Here is a 17,796-nt window from a genome sequence, read left to right as displayed (position 1 = left end):
AATGACTCCCCAGTCCCTACCAATACTGTCTGAATGACTCCCCAGTCCCTATCAAGACTGCCTGAATGACTCCCCAGTCCCTATCAAGACTGTCTGAATGACTCCCCAGTCCCTACCAATACTGTCTGAACGACTCCCCAGTCCCTACCAATACTGTCTGAACGACTCCCCAGTCCCTATCAAGACTGTCTGAACGACTCCCCAGTCCCTATCAAGACTGTCTGAATGACTCCCCAGTCCCTGTCAAGACTGCCTGAATGACTCCCCAGTCCCTATCAAGACTGTCTGAATGACTCCCCAGTCCCTATCAAGACTGTCTGAATGACTCCCCAGTCCCTACCAATACTGTCTGAACGACTCCCCAGTCCCTATCAAGACTGTCTGAATGACTCCCCAGTCCCTATCAAGACTGTCTGAATGACTCCCCAGTCCCTACCAATACTGTCTGAATGACTCCCCAGTCCCTACCAATACTGTCTGAACGACTCCCCAGTCCCTATCAAGACTGTCTGAATGACTCCCCGGTCCCTATCAAGACTGTCTGAATGACTCCCCAGTCCCTACCAATACTGTCTGAACGACTCCCCAGTCCCTATCAAGACTGTCTGAACGACTCCCCGGTCCCTATCAAGACTGTCTGAACGACTCCCCGGTCCCTACCAATACTGTCTGAATGACTCCCCAGTCCCTATCAAGACTGTCTGAATGACTCCCCAGTCCCTATCAAGACTGTCTGAATGACTCCCCAGTCCCTATCAATACTGTCTGAACGACTCCCCAGTCCCTACCAATACTGTCTGAACGACTCCCCAGTCCCTACCAATACTGTCTGAACGACTCCCCAGTCCCTATCAAGACTGTCTGAACGACTCCCCAGTCCCTATCAAGACTGTCTGAATGACTCCCCAGTCCCTGTCAAGACTGCCTGAATGACTCCCCAGTCCCTATCAAGACTGTCTGAATGACTCCCCAGTCCCTATCAAGACTGTCTGAATGACTCCCCAGTCCCTACCAATACTGTCTGAACGACTCCCCAGTCCCTATCAAGACTGTCTGAATGACTCCCCAGTCCCTATCAAGACTGTCTGAATGACTCCCCAGTCCCTACCAATACTGTCTGAATGACTCCCCAGTCCCTACCAATACTGTCTGAACGACTCCCCAGTCCCTATCAAGACTGTCTGAATGACTCCCCGGTCCCTATCAAGACTGTCTGAATGACTCCCCAGTCCCTACCAATACTGTCTGAACGACTCCCCAGTCCCTATCAAGACTGTCTGAACGACTCCCCGGTCCCTATCAAGACTGTCTGAACGACTCCCCGGTCCCTACCAATACTGTCTGAATGACTCCCCAGTCCCTATCAAGACTGTCTGAATGACTCCCCAGTCCCTATCAAGACTGTCTGAATGACTCCCCAGTCCCTATCAATACTGTCTGAACGACTCCCCAGTCCCTATCAAGACTGTCTGAATGACTCCCCAGTCCCTATCAAGACTGTCTGAATGACTCCCCAGTCCCTATCAATACTGTCTGAATGACTCCCCAGTCCCTACCAATACTGTCTGAATGACTCCCCAGTCCCTACCAATACTGTCTGAACGACTCCCCAGTCCCTATCAAGACTGTCTGAATGACTCCCCGGTCCCTATCAAGACTGTCTGAATGACTCCCCAGTCCCTACCAATACTGTCTGAACGACTCCCCAGTCCCTATCAAGACTGTCTGAACGACTCCCCGGTCCCTACCAATACTGTCTGAATGACTCCCCAGTCCCTATCAATACTGTCTGAACGACTCCCCAGTCCCTATCAAGACTGTCTGAATGACTCCCCAGTCCCTATCAAGACTGTCTGAATGACTCCCCAGTCCCTATCAATACTGTCTGAATGACTCCCCAGTCCCTATCAAGACTGTCTGAATGACTCCCCAGTCCCTATCAATACTGTCTGAATGACTCCCCAGTCCCTATCAAGACTGTCTGAATGACTCCCCAGTCCCTATCAATACTGTCTGAACGACTCCCCAGACCCTATCAAGACTGTCTGAATGACTCCCCAGTCCCTATCAAGACTGTCTGAATGACACCCCAGTCCCTATCAAGACTGTCTGAATGACTCCCCAGTCCCTATCAAGACTGTCTAAATGACTCCCCAGTCCCTACCAATACTGTCTGAATGACTCCCCAGTCCCTACCAATACTGTCTGAACGACTCCCCAGTCCCTATCAAGACTGTCTGAATGACTCCCCAGTCCCTATCAAGACTGTCTGAATGACTCCCCATTCCCTATCAAGACTGTCTGAATGACTCCCCAGTCCCTATCAATACTGTCTGAATGACTCCCCAGTCCCTATCAAGACTGTCTGAATGACTCCCTAGTCCCTATCAAGACTGTCTAAATGACTCCCCATTCCCTACCAATACTGTCTGAATGACTCCCCAGTCCCTATCAAGACTGTCTGAACGACTCCCCAGTCCCTATCAAGACTGTCTGAACGAATCCCCAGTCCCTACCAATACTGTCTGAACGACTCCCCAGTCCCTACCAATACTGTCTGAATGACTCCCCAGTCCCTACCAATACTGTCTGAATGACTCCCCAGTCCCTATCAAGACTGTCTGAATGACTCCCCAGTCCCTAACAATACTGTCTGAACGACTCCCCAGTCCCTACCAATACTGTCTGAATGACTCCCCAGTCCCTAACAATACTGTCTGAATGACTCCCCAGTCCCTATCAAGACTGTCTGAATGACTCCCCAGTCCCTATCAAGACTGTCTGAATGACTCCCCAGTCCCTATCAAGATTGTCTGAACGACTCCCCAGTCCTTATCAAGGCTGTCTGAATGACTCCCCAGTCCCTACCAATACTGTCTGAATGACTCCCCAGTCCCTATCAAGACTGCCTGAATGACTCCCCAGTCCCTATCAAGACTGTCTGAATGACTCCCCAGTCCCTACCAATACTGTCTGAACGACTCCCCAGTCCCTACCAATACTGTCTGAACGACTCCCCAGTCCCTATCAAGACTGCCTGAATGACTCCCCAGTCCCTATCAAGACTGTCTGAATGACTCCCCAGTCACTACCAATACTGTCTGAACGACTCCCCAGTCCCTATCAAGACTGTCTGAACGACTCCCCGGTCCCTACCAATACTGTCTGAATAACTCCCCAGTCCCTATCAAGACTGTCTGATTGACTCCCCAGTCCCTATCAAGACTGTCTGAATGACTCCCCAGTCCCTATCAATACTGTCTGAACGACTCCCCAGTCCCTATCAAGACTGTCTGAATGACTCCCCAGTCCCTATCAAGACTGTCTGAATGACTCCCCAGTCCCTATCAATACTGTCTGAATGACTCCCCAGTCCCTATCAAGACTGTCTGAATGACTCCCCAGTCCCTATCAATACTGTCTGAATGACTCCCCAGTCCCTATCAAGACTGTCTGAATGACTCCCCAGTCCCTATCAATACTGTCTGAACGACTCCCCAGACCCTATCAAGACTGTCTGAATGACTCCCCAGTCCCTATCAAGACTGTCTGAATGACACCCCAGTCCCTATCAAGACTGTCTGAATGACTCCCCAGTCCCTATCAAGACTGTCTAAATGACTCCCCAGTCCCTACCAATACTGTCTGAATGACTCCCCAGTCCCTACCAATACTGTCTGAACGACTCCCCAGTCCCTATCAAGACTGTCTGAATGACTCCCCAGTCCCTATCAAGACTGTCTGAATGACTCCCCAGTCCCTATCAAGACTGTCTGAATGACTCCCCAGTCCCTATCAATACTGTCTGAATGACTCCCCAGTCCCTATCAAGACTGTCTGAATGACTCCCTAGTCCCTATCAAGACTGTCTAAATGACTCCCCAGTCCCTACCAATACTGTCTGAATGACTCCCCAGTCCCTATCAAGACTGTCTGAACGACTCCCCAGTCCCTATCAAGACTGTCTGAACGAATCCCCAGTCCCTACCAATACTGTCTGAACGACTCCCCAGTCCCTACCAATACTGTCTGAATGACTCCCCAGTCCCTACCAATACTGTCTGAATGACTCCCCAGTCCCTATCAAGACTGTCTGAATGACTCCCCAGTCCCTAACAATACTGTCTGAACGACTCCCCAGTCCCTACCAATACTGTCTGAATGACTCCCCAGTCCCTACCAATACTGTCTGAATGACTCCCCAGTCCCTATCAAGACTGTCTGAATGACTCCCCAGTCCCTATCAAGACTGTCTGAATGACTCCCCAGTCCCTATCAAGATTGTCTGAACGACTCCCCAGTCCTTATCAAGACTGTCTGAATGACTCCCCAGTCCCTACCAATACTGTCTGAATGACTCCCCAGTCCCTATCAAGACTGCCTGAATGACTCCCCAGTCCCTATCAAGACTGTCTGAATGACTCCCCAGTCACTACCAATACTGTCTGAACGACTCCCCAGTCCCTACCAATACTGTCTGAACGACTCCCCAGTCCCTATCAAGACTGTCTGAACGACTCCCCAGTCCCTATCAAGACTGTCTGAATGACTCCCCAGTCCCTGTCAAGACTGCCTGAATGACTCCCCAGTCCCTATCAAGACTGTCTGAATGACTCCCCAGTCCCTATCAAGACTGTCTGAATGACTCCCCAGTCCCTACCAATACTGTCTGAACGACTCCCCAGTCCCTATCAAGACTGTCTGAATGACTCCCCAGTCCCTATCAAGACTGTCTGAATGACTCCCCAGTCCCTACCAATACTGTCTGAATGACTCCCCAGTCCCTACCAATACTGTCTGAACGACTCCCCAGTCCCTATCAAGACTATCTGAATGACTCCCCAGTCCCTATCAAGACTGTCTGAATGACTCCCCAGTCCCTATCAATACTGTCTGAACGACTCCCCAGTCCCTACCACTACTGTCTGAATGACTCCCCAGTCCCTACCAATACTGTCTGAATGACTCCCCAGTCCCTATCAAGACTGTCTGAACGACTCCCCAGTCCCTATCACGACTGTCTAAATGACTCCCCAGTCCCTACCAATACTGTCTGAATGACTCCCCAGTCCCTATCAAGACTGTCTGAATGACTCCCCAGTCCCTATCAAGACTGTCTGAATGACTCCCCAGTCCCTACCAATACTGTCTGAACGATTCCCCAGTCCCTATCAAGACTGTCTGAACGACTCCCCGGTCCCTATCAAGACTGTCTGAATGACTCCCCAGTCCCCATCAAGACTGTCTGAATGACTCCCCAGTCCCTATCAAGACTGTCTGAATGACTCCCCATTCCCTATCAATACTGTCTGAACGACTCCCCAGTCCCTATCAAGACTGTCTGAATGACTCCCCAGTCCCTACCAATACTGTCTGAACGACTCCCCAGTCCCTATCAAGACTGTCTGAACGACTCCCCAGTCCCTATCAAGACTGTCTGAAAGACTCCCCAGTCCCTACCAATACTGTCTGAATGACTCCCCAGTCCCTATCAAGACTGTCTGAATGACTCCCCAGTCCCTATCAAGACTGTCTGAATGACTCCCCAGTCCCTATCAAGACTGTCTGAATGACTCCCCAGTCCCTATCAAGACTGTCTGAATGACTCCTCAGTCCCTACCAATACTGTCTGAACGACTCCCCAGTCCATATCAAGACTGTCTGAATGACTCCCCAGTCCCTACCAATACTGTCTGAATGACTCCCCAGTCCCTACCAATACTGTCTGAATGACTCCCCAGTCCCTACCAATACTGTCTGAACGACTCCCCAGTCCCTATCAAGACTGTCTGAATGACTCCCCAGTCCCTATCAAGACTGTCTGAATGACTCCCCAGTCCCTATCAAGACTGTCTGAATGACTCCCCAGTCCCTATCAATACTGTCTGAACGACTCCCCAGTCCCTACCAATACTGTCTGAATGACTCCCCAGTCCCTATCAAGACTGTCTGAATGACTCCCCAGTCCCTACCAATACTGTCTGAATGACTCCCCAGTCCCTATCAAGACTGTCTGAACGACTCCCCAGTCCCTATCAAGACTGTCTGAATGACTCCCCAGTCCCTATCAAGACTGTCTGAATGACTCCCCAGTCCCTACCAATACTGTCTGAATGACTCCCCAGTCCCTATCAAGACTGTCTGAATGACTCCCCAGTCCCTACCAATACTGTCTGAATGACTCCCCAGTCCCTACCAATACTGTCTGAATGACTCCCCAGTCCCTATCAAGACTGTCTGAACGACTCCCCAGTCCCTATCAAGACTGTCTGAATGACTCCCCAGTCCCTATCAAGACTGTCTGAATGACTCCCCAGTCCCTATCAAGACTGTCTGAATGACTCCCCAGTCCCTATCAAGACTGTCTGAATGACTCCTCAGTCCCTACCAATACTGTCTGAACGACTCCCCAGTCCATATCAATACTGTCTGAATGACTCCCCAGTCCCTATCAAGACTGTCTGAATGACTCCCCAGTCCCTACCAATACTGTCTGAATGACTCCCCAGTCCCTATCAAGACTGTCTGAACGACTCCCCAGTCCCTATCAAGACTGTCTGAATGACTCCCCAGTCCCTATCAAGACTGTCTGAATGACTCCCCAGTCCCTACCAATACTGTCTGAATGACTCCCCAGTCCCTATCAAGACTGTCTGAATGACTCCCCAGTCCCTACCAATACTGTCTGAATGACTCCCCAGTCCCTACCAATACTGTCTGAATGACTCCCCAGTCCCTATCAAGACTGTCTGAAAGACTCCCCAGTCCCTATCAAGACTGTCTGAATGACTCCCCAGTCCCTATCAAGACTGTCTGAATGACTCCCCAGTCCCTATCAAGACTGTCTGAATGACTCCCCAGTCCCTATCAAGACTGTCTGAATGACTCCACAGTCCCTACCAATACTGTCTGAACGACTCCCCAGTCCATATCAAGACTGTCTGAATGACTCCCCAGTCCCTACCAATACTGTCTGAATGACTCCCCAGTCCCTACCAATACTGTCTGAATGACTCCCCAGTCCCTACCAATACTGTCTGAACGACTCCCCAGTCCCTATCAAGACTGTCTGAATGACTCCCCAGTCCCTATCAAGACTGTCTGAATGACTCCCCAGTCCCTATCAAGACTGTCTGAATGACTCCCCAGTCCCTATCAATACTGTCTGAACGACTCCCCAGTCCCTACCAATACTGTCTGAATGACTCCCCAGTCCCTATCAAGACTGTCTGAATGACTCCCCAGTCCCTACCAATACTGTCTGAATGACTCCCCAGTCCCTATCAAGACTGTCTGAACGACTCCCCAGTCCCTATCAAGACTGTCTGAATGACTCCCCAGTCCCTATCAAGACTGTCTGAATGACTCCCCAGTCCCTAACAATACTGTCTGAATGACTCCCCAGTCCCTATCAAGACTGTCTGAATGACTCCCCAGTCCCTACCAATACTGTCTGAATGACTCCCCAGTCCCTACCAATACTGTCTGAATGACTCCCCAGTCCCTATCAAGACTGTCTGAACGACTCCCCAGTCCCTATCAAGACTGTCTGAATGACTCCCCAGTCCCTATCAAGACTGTCTGAATGACTCCCCAGTCCCCATCAAGACTGTCTGAATGACTCCCCAGTCCCTATCAATACTGTCTGAATGACTCCCCAGTCCGTATCAAGACTGTCTGAATGACTCCCCAGTCCCTATCAAGACTGTCTGAATGACTCCCCAGTCCCTATCAAGACTGTCTGAATGACTCCCCAGTCCCTATCAAGACTGTCTGAATGACTCCCCAGTCCGTATCAATGACTGTCTGAATGACTCCCCAGTCCCTATCAAGACTGTCTGAATGACTCCCCAGTCCCTATCAAGACTGTCTGAATGACTCCCCAGTCCCCATCAAGACTGTCTGAATGACTCCCCAGTCCCTATCGTCAAGACTGTCTGAATGACTCCCCAGTCCCTGTCAAGACTGTCTGAATGACTCCCCAGTCCCTACCAATACTGTCTGAATGACTCCCCAGTCCCTATCAAGACTGTCTGAATGACTCCCCAGTCCCTACCAATCAAGACTGTCTGAATGACTCCCCAGTCCCTACCAATACTGTCTGAATGACTCCCCAGTCCCTATCTGTCTGAATGACTGTCCCTACCAATACTGTCTGAACGACTCCCCAGTCCCTATCAAGACTGTCTGAATGACTCCCCAGTCCCTATCAAGACTGTCTGAATGACTCCCCAGTCCCTATCAAGACTGTCTGAATGACTCCCCAGTCCCTATCAAGACTGTCTGAATGACTCCTCAGTCCCTACCAATACTGTCTGAACGACTCCCCAGTCCATATCAAGACTGTCTGAATGACTCCCCAGTCCCTACCAATACTGTCTGAATGACTCCCCAGTCCCTACCAATACTGTCTGAATGACTCCCCAGTCCCTACCAATACTGTCTGAACGACTCCCCAGTCCCTATCAAGACTGTCTGAATGACTCCCCAGTCCCTATCAAGACTGTCTGAATGACTCCCCAGTCCCTATCAAGACTGTCTGAATGACTCCCCAGTCCCTATCAATACTGTCTGAACGACTCCCCAGTCCCTACCAATACTGTCTGAATGACTCCCCAGTCCCTATCAAGACTGTCTGAATGACTCCCCAGTCCCTACCAATACTGTCTGAATGACTCCCCAGTCCCTATCAAGACTGTCTGAAAGACTCCCCAGTCCCTATCAAGACTGTCTGAATGACTCCCCAGTCCCTATCAAGACTGTCTGAATGACTCCCCAGTCCCTACCAATACTGTCTGAATGACTCCCCAGTCCCTATCAAGACTGTCTGAATGACTCCCCAGTCCCTACCAATACTGTCTGAATGACTCCCCAGTCCCTACCAATACTGTCTGAATGACTCCCCAGTCCCTATCAAGACTGTCTGAACGACTCCCCAGTCCCTATCAAGACTGTCTGAATGACTCCCCAGTCCCTATCAAGACTGTCTGAATGACTCCCCAGTCCCCATCAAGACTGTCTGAATGACTCCCCAGTCCCTATCAATACTGTCTGAATGACTCCCCAGTCCGTATCAAGACTGTCTGAATGACTCCCCAGTCCCTATCAAGACTGTCTGAATGACTCCCCAGTCCCTATCAAGACTGTCTGAATGACTCCCCAGTCCCTATCAAGACTGTCTGAATGACTCCCCAGTCCGTATCAAGACTGTCTGAATGACTCCCCAGTCCCTATCAAGACTGTCTGAATGACTCCCCAGTCCCTATCAAGACTGTCTGAATGACTCCCCAGTCCCCATCAAGACTGTCTGAATGACTCCCCAGTCCCCGTCAAGACTGTCTGAATGACTCCCCAGTCCCTGTCAAGACTGTCTGAATGACTCCCCAGTCCCTGTCAAGACTGTCTGAATGACTCCCCAGTCCCTATCAAGACTGTCTGAATGACTCCCCAGTCCCTGTCAAGACTGTCTGAATGACTCCCCAGTCCGTATCAATACTGTCTGAACGACTCCCCAGTCCCTATCAATACTGTCTGAATGACTCCCCAGTCCCTATCAAGACTGTCTGAATGACTCCCCAGTCCCTATCAATACTGTCTGAATGACTCCCCAGTCCGTATCAAGACTGTCTGAATGACTCCCCAGTCCCTATCAAGACTGTCTGAATGACTCCCCAGTCCCTATCAAGACTGTCTGAATAACTCCCCAGTCCCCATCAAGACTGTCTGAATGACTCCCCAGTCCCTGTCAAGACTGTCTGAATGACTCCCCAGTCCCTGTCAAGACTGTCTGAATGACTCCCCAGTCCCTGTCAAGACTGTCTGAATGACTCCCCAGTCCCTGTCAAGACTGTCTGAATGACTCCCCAGTCCCTATCAAGACTGTCTGAATGACTCCCCAGTCCGTATCAAGACTGTCTGAACGACTCCCCAGTCCCTGTCAAGACTGTCTGAATGACTCCCCAGTCCCTCCCAAGACTGTCTGAATGACTCCCCAGCCCCTATTGAACATGCTGCCATCTGGGATGCTCTGGAGTATGTTTCTTCTCCCAGAATGAATAGTATGCTGTTGTCATGCTTCCTGACCTCTGACCTCCAGGTGAACCTGTGTCGCTGGAGCCACCAGCAGCGCCCTGAGGACGACACAGGGGAGGGGCCTGACGGAGACATCCGCCTCTGGACCAATGGGGTCAAGGTGAGCCAAGGCGGAGCGGAGGCCATGATCCTACTGGTCAACCACGGCCAGGGGGTAGAGATCCAGGTCAGAGGTCACGACAGCGAACGGGCCAAGTGTTACACCCTCCTGGACACCATGGTTACCATTACAGAGTCGCTCCTGTCCTCCACCCTCCCTGGCCTCCTCACCGCCCGGTACTACCTCAGCCCCCAGCAGCTCAGAGAGCATCACGGTCCCGTCATGATCTACCAGCCTAAAGACTTCCTGAAGGCCCAGACCCAGAGAGAGACCAGTCTCACCAACACCATGGGTGGTTACAGGGAGAGCTTCAGCAGTATCCTAGCCTTGGGCTGTACTGAAGTCTATAGTCAGGGTAGTCTGTGTGCAGATGTCCACATCTCAGAGGTCAGCCTGCTGGCCAGGAGGAAGCTGTGTCGTCTGTTAGACCCTCCTGATGCGCTGGGGAAGGACTGGTGTCTGCTGGCTATGAACCTGGGTCTCACCTACCTGGTGGCCAAACACAGCTCCACCCCCAATGGCACCCCAACCAATGGGGGCCCTGCCCCAGACAATGACCCCGCCCTCCTGGCCAGCCCCACCGCAGCGCTGCTCCTGGATTGGTCAGTCCGTCCAGACAGCACGGTGGGGTTGTTGATGTGGAAGCTGCGTGAGTTGGGGAGGCGTGACGCGGCTGACTTCCTGTTAAAGACCTCGCCTGTCTTCAGGGTCAACATAGAGGGTGTGGCTAGGGGGAGGGGAAGAGCCTGTAACGGAGGCACCTCCTACAACTCCATCAGCTCAGTCATCTCCCGATGAGACGGGTGTAATCACTGGGAACCAAGCGGAACCAAGCGGGTAGAGAAACACAGGGACAAACCTGAAATGGATTTTCTTTTTCCGTTGAAAAACATTTTGCTTCAGTGTGCGCTATTGAATAAACACCATGTCCTGGATCAGAACAGCTTCCGCTCATCCTGATCTGGCCCATCAGGGGAGAAGACTAGAAACTGATCCTAGATCAGAGTCCTGACTGGGGAAACTAACTGTGTCCTGTCCTCAGAGTGAGGCTGGGCTAACTAGGGCTGACGAACCAACCAACACCATGTGCAATGTAATCTTTCCCGGGGGTTTAGTGTTAGTTCCTCTCTGTTAACCTCTAGGTCACTGATGCTCTGTGAGACTGATGCTCTGTGCACATCCAGTGTCCATATAGCTCCCCTCCTCTCTTCTCCTGTCCACTCTCATCCTCCTCCTGTCCTCTCCTCCTCCCCCTGTCCTCATCTCCTCTCTCCTCTAAACCTCTCCTCTCTCATCCTGTTCTCTCTCCTCCTCTCTCCTCCTGTCCTCCTCTCCTCCTCCTGTCCACTCTCATCCTCCCCCTGTCCTCATCTCCTCTCTCCTCCAAACCTCTCCTCCTCTCTCACCCTGTTCTCTCTCCTCCTGTCCTCTCTCCCCCTCCTCTCCTCACCATCCCCCTATATGAATGTTGAAATGAACTGGCTGTCCTGAGCTCCAAAGAGGATCCCAAATGGAACCCTACTGAAGTAGCACTAAACTTCAGTAGTTACTCTTTCTGCCCTGCTGCCCTGCTTGTCAGCATCTCAACTCCAACACAGCACTAGAAGTACAGCAAGGGTTTTTCTTTATTTTTACTGTTTTCTACATTGAAGAATAATAGTGAAACTACTAAATGACACATATGGAATCATGTAGTAACCAACAAAGTCTTTAACAAATCAAAATATATTTCACATTCATCAAAGTAGCCACTCTTTGCCTTGATGACAGCTTTAGACACTCTTGACATTCTCTCAACCAGCTTCATGAGGTAGTCACCTGGAATGCATTTCAATTAACAGGTGTGCCTTGTTAAAAGTAAAAATGTGTGGATTGTTTTTCCTTTCCTTAATGTGTTTGAGCCAATCAGTTATGTTGGGACATACAGAAGATAGCCCTATTTGGTGAAAGACCAAGTCCATATTATGGCAAGAACAGCTCAAATATGAAAAGAGAAATGACAGTCCATCATTACTTTAAGACATGAAGGTCAGTCAATCTGGAACATTTCAAGAACTTTGAAAGTTTCTTCACGTGCAGTCTCAAAAACCATCAAGCGCTATGATGAAACTGGCTCTCATGAAAAAAGCAGCCAACAAGTGCTCAGCATATGTGGGAACTCCTTCATTTGAAGAATCTCATTTGAAGAATCCCAAAACTTTTTTGCTTACTACATGATTCCATATGTGTTATTTCATAGTTTTGATGTCTTCACTATTATTCTACAATGTAGAAAATAGTAAAAATAAAGAAAAACCCTTGAATGAGTAGGTGTGTACAAACTTTTGACTGATAATGTACATGTCAGCACATGCCCCTCAACACAACACAACTGGTGTTCACGAAGGAAAATAAATAAATCCACATCAGCAATGGAGGATTTGATATCAATCTGGGCTCCTTTTATATACTGAGGTTACAGTTTGATAACAGATGAAGTCTCTGTCTCCATCTCTTTCTGACATGATTACAGTTTGATAACAGATGAAGTCTCTGTCTCCATCTCTTTCTAACATGATTACAGTTTGATAACAGATGAAGTCTCTGTCTCCATCTCTTTCTAACATGATTACAGTTTGATAACAGATGAAGTCTCTGTCTCCATCTCTTTCTGACATGATTACAGTTTGATAACAGATGAAGTCTCTGTCTCCATCTCTTTCTAACATGATTACAGTTTGATAACAGATGAAGTCTCTGTCTCCATCTCTTTCTGACATGATTACAGTTTGATAACAGATGAAGTCTCTGTCCATTTCTTTCTAACATCATATAAGGAGTTCAATGCTTGACTAGTTCTAATGACAGTGAGATCTTTCTGACCTTCTACCTCTCCTAAAAAGCACAAAGGTCCAACAACCCTGTCTAGGGGATCTTCTTGTCCTGGGGTCTTTCCTACATAATGCACCACAGAGCTCTGGTCAAAAGGGTCCCATCTGGGATGGAACCCTGAACAGTCCATTGGCCCTGTCTAAGGGTTAGGGGTTAGTTACAACGATACAGCACGGCAGGTGGGGACTAACAATGTGTTGATAGATCCACAACGTAATGGAACATCTAAGGGCTGGTTTCCCGGTCACAGATTAAGCCTGCAAATAAACACTTTGGACTAGTCTTAATCTTAGTCTGGGAAACCAAATGAGTACTGTTGCGTGAGCTAGTGGCTTAAGATCAGCAGGCTAATGCAGTGTTGTGAAGACGACTGTGGTTTAAACCCAGACAGAGACCTAGCTACCATGACAGGACCTTTCCTAGCAGAAACAACATGTTAATTATTATGATGTGAATACCCAGAGGCCTTAGACGGGGGAAGACAGAACACAGTGGTAGTAGTGGTATCAGAGACAACATGTTGCTTCTCACCTAAACATACGCATCTTCTCCTGAATAGCAACAAGAGATTCATTCCCATGTGAGTTTTTTTTGTGGGTTTATTTTAGCACACACACACCACACAGACACAGACACACACACAGTTACTCTCAACTCTCCTACTGCTGCCTTGCTGAGCTGAAGAGCGATGTCTGTGAAAGGGAAGTTACTAGTAGTGTACTACTGAGCTTTTAAAGTCTTCTAATGAACATTGAAATGTTTTTCTTGTTTCTTGATTCTGATGGTAAGTGGCTTTCTTTGTTTCCTTGGATTTGACGCAGACCCTACTGCGTCCCAATTGGCACCCTATTCCCTATATAGTGTACTACTTTAGACCAGAGCCCTATTCCCTATATAGTGTACTACTTTAGACCAGAGCCCTATTCCCTATATAGTGTACTACTTTAGACCAGGGCCCTATTCCCTATATAGTGTACTACTTTAGACCAGGGCCCTATTCCCTATATACTGCACTACTTTAGACCAGGGCCCTATTCCCTATATAGTGTACTACTTTAGACCAGAGCCCTATTCCCTATATAGTGTACTACTTTAGACCAGAACCCTATTCCCTATATAGTGCACTACTTTAGACCAGAGCCCTATTCCCTATATAGTACACTTCTTTAGACCAGAGCCTTATTCCCTATATAGTGCACTACTTTAGACCAGACATAGTGCACTACTTTAGACCAGAGCCCTATTCCCTATATAGTGCACTACTATAGACCAGAGCCCTATAGAACCCTATTCCCTATATAGTGTACTACTATAGACCAGAGCCCTATTCGCTATATAGTGTACTACTTTAGACCAGAGCCCTATTCCCTATATAGTACACTACTATAGACCAGAGTCCTATAGAACCCTATTCCCTATATATAGTACACTACTATAGACCAGAACCGCATAAAACCCTATTCCCTATATAGTGCACTACTATAGACCAGGGCCCTATAGAACCCTATTCCCTATATAGTACACTACTTTAGACCAGGGCCCTATAGAACCTTATTCCCTATATAGTGCACTACTTTAGACCAGGGCCCTATAGAACCTTATTCCCTATATAGTACACTACTATAGACCAGAACCCCATAGAACCCTATTCCCTATATAGTGCACTAGTATAGACCAGAACCGCATAGAACCCTATTCCCTATATAGTGCACTACTATAGACCAGGGCCCTATAGAACCTTATTCCCTATATAGTGCACTACTTTAGACCAGAGCCCTATAGAACCCTATTCCCTATATAGTGCACTACTATAGACCAGGGCCCTATAGAACCCTATTCCCTATATAGTACACTACTATAGACCAGGGCCCTTTAGAACCCTATTCCCTATATAGTACACTACTTTAGACCAGGGCCCACTATGGTTAGCACCATGTAGGGAATACAGTGCCATTTGTTGAGCACCCTCTGTATCTGTCTGTCTGAGCGCATGGAGACGGGTGTATTCAAGACTTTGTACAGACACATCAGAAAGACGTCTCTCTCTGCACAATAGCCTTGTTTGTATTTCTGATTGTTCCCATAGACTGGGATGATACCATGTCCTGAACCTTTACAGTGTAGTAGTTACATTTGATAATAAATTGTTTACCTGAGAACATTGTGTACCTTGATTTATTGAATGCATAGCAACATTTCCTTCCCTCCCTTCTCTATAAATCTCCAGCTCCTGTTCATAGATGAGATGTTTGTGACTGAAATCTTCCTGGTAATATTTTCCCCACCCATCAGATAAACAGCACTTTATTTTGATGCAAGAATTACCTGAACAGGATTGTGTTTGGGGCCAGTCAGTGTTGCGATAATATGTTCACATCAATGTAGTTCAATGTGTTGACTTCACTGTGTTTAGTAAGAAGAGTCTAGTCTATTCAGATTCCTGAGCTGTTGTTAGACTGGCTACGGAAAACTGTTAGATGTGTTAATGTGAGGAACAACTGGTGGTGTTAATGTGAGGAACAACTGGTGGTGTTAATGTGAGGAACAACTGGTGGTGTTAATGTGAGGAACAACTGGTGGTGTTAATGTGAGGAACAACTGGTGGTGTTAGATGTGTTAATGTGAGGAACAACTGGTGGTGTTAGATGTGTTAATGGGAGGAACAACTGGTGGTGTTAATGGGAGGAACAACTGGTGGTGTTAATGTGAGGAACAACTGGTGGTGTTAATGTGAGGAACAACTGGTGGTGTTAATGGGAGGAACAACTGGTGGTGTTAATGTGAGGAACAACTGGTGGTGTTAATGTGAGGAACAACTGGTGGTGTTAATGGGAGGAACAACTGGTGGTGTTAATGGGAGGAACAACTGGTGGTGTTAATGGGAGGAACAACTGGTGGTGTTAATGTGTTAATGGGAGGAACAACTGGTGGTGTTAATGTGAGGAACAACTGGTGGTGTTAATGTGAGGAACAACTGGTGGTGTTAGATGTGTTAATGGGAGGAACAACTGGTGGTGTTAATGTGAGGAACAACTGGTGGTGTTAATGTGAGGAACAACTGGTGGTGTTAATGTGTTAATGGGAGGAACAACTGGTGGTGTTAATGTGTTAATGGGAGGACCAACTGGTGGTGTTAGATGTGTTAATGGGAGGACCAACTGGTGGTGTTAGATGTGTTAATGGGAGGAACAACTGGTGGTGTTAGATGTGTTAATGGGAGGACCAACTGGTGGTGTTAATGGGAGGACCAACTGGTGGTGTTAATGGGAGGAACAACTGGTGGTGTTAATGTGAGGAACAACTGGTGGTGTTAGATGTGTTAATGGGAGGAACAACTGGTGGTGTTAATGTGAGGAACAACTGGTGGTGTTAGATGTGTTAATGGGAGGAACAACTGGTGGTGTTAATGTGAGGAACAACTGGTGGTGTTAATGTGTTAATGGGAGGAACAACTGGTGGTGTTAATGGGAGGAACAACTGGTGGTGTTAATGTGTTAATGGGAGGAACAACTGGTGGTGTTAATGTGAGGAACAACTGGTGGTGTTAATGTGAGGAACAACTGGTGGTGTTAGATGTGTTAATGGGAGGAACAACTGGTGGTGTTAGATGTGTTAATGGGAGGAACAACTGGTGGTGTTAATGTGTTAATGGGAGGAACAACTGGTGGTGTTAGATGTGTTAATGGGAGGAACAACTGGTGGTGTTAATGTGTTAATGGGAGGAACAACTGGTGGTGTTAGATGTGTTAATGGGAGGACCAACTGGTGGTGTTAGCACCTTGCTTGCTAACTAGCCAACTACGGCCAACTTAGCCACGTCAGACAGCCAGAATAACAGCTAAGTCGGTGCATTTGTTTAAGCATTGTTGACCCCCATCCTTGAAACATCCTGCAGAGCAGCAGACCTCTCCTCTGGCACATGGAGATCCCCTCCTGGTCCTCGTGTCCAACCTCAGGAAGTTATGCAGGACACACACATGAATTCCTCCAGGAGGCAGTCCCAGATGGCCCTGGTCACACAACCTTGCAGTGCCCTACATGGTAACTGTAGGCCATCGTTTTGAAGGAATCTCCAGTTACAAGTTATGGAAGATAATGTAATTCTTAGACTTTTACATCACCAGGTCATTGTATATGACTAAAGTATAATATAACTTCTAACAAGTGGTGATAACATTGGATGGGCACACATACAGAAGGATCATATCAAGGACAGCATCACAGATGAATACATAACTACCACTGGAAGCTTGATGATGACGTGATCATTTGAATCAGCTGTGCAGTGCTGAGGCAACAACAACAATGTGCCCCTTTGAGTCTCCAAGACCAGGACTGAGAACCACTGCTCTTCATTGGGACCTCTTCATCTGTAGACAGGCTTTCATAACTCTCTTTATCTGAGAACAGAAAATGTTACAAGAAACAGGCTTCGTTACACTCAAATTAGACTGAATATTATGTTACTATTATCCATTGGTGACCCGTCAATCAGGGCTCTGAGCCCCACCTGTTTAATTTTTTAAAAGCCTGTTTATTTTGGCATTAATACGTGTCACATGTCAGTTTGCAAACAACATTTAAATCATTGAGTTAATAAAGCTGCACACGAACATGGTCTCTGTCTTGAGTCAGGCAGCTCCAAAGGCAGGTGTCTCAGCCGAGCTCAGTGCCGTCTTGTTGTGTAGTTAGCTGTTAGTAGCCCATGTGCCTCTCCCTAATACAGGTCATTT

At 48.1% G+C, this 17,796-nt stretch overlaps 1 protein-coding gene across 1 annotated transcript in view; it reads left to right on the top strand.

Annotated features, from left to right (window-relative positions):
• LOC139405149 (death-associated protein kinase 1-like) overlaps nt 1-12,971 on the top strand; it is a 159,985-nt gene extending 147,014 nt beyond the window's left edge. Inside the window, exon 23 of the mRNA XM_071147569.1 lies at nt 10,097-12,971. Coding sequence (XP_071003670.1) covers nt 10,097-10,990 — 894 coding nt within the window. The 3' untranslated portion in view covers nt 10,991-12,971. The remainder of the gene's footprint in view (nt 1-10,096) is intronic.
• The last annotated feature ends 4,825 nt before the right edge of the window (nt 12,972-17,796 follow it).

The sequence above is a fragment of the Oncorhynchus clarkii genome, unplaced genomic scaffold (genome assembly GCF_045791955.1).
Source record: "Oncorhynchus clarkii lewisi isolate Uvic-CL-2024 unplaced genomic scaffold, UVic_Ocla_1.0 unplaced_contig_9975_pilon_pilon, whole genome shotgun sequence".
Taxonomy (NCBI): domain Eukaryota; kingdom Metazoa; phylum Chordata; class Actinopteri; order Salmoniformes; family Salmonidae; genus Oncorhynchus; species Oncorhynchus clarkii.
Note: the sequence above shows the minus strand (reverse complement) of the source record. Positions and strands in the feature narration are given on the sequence as shown.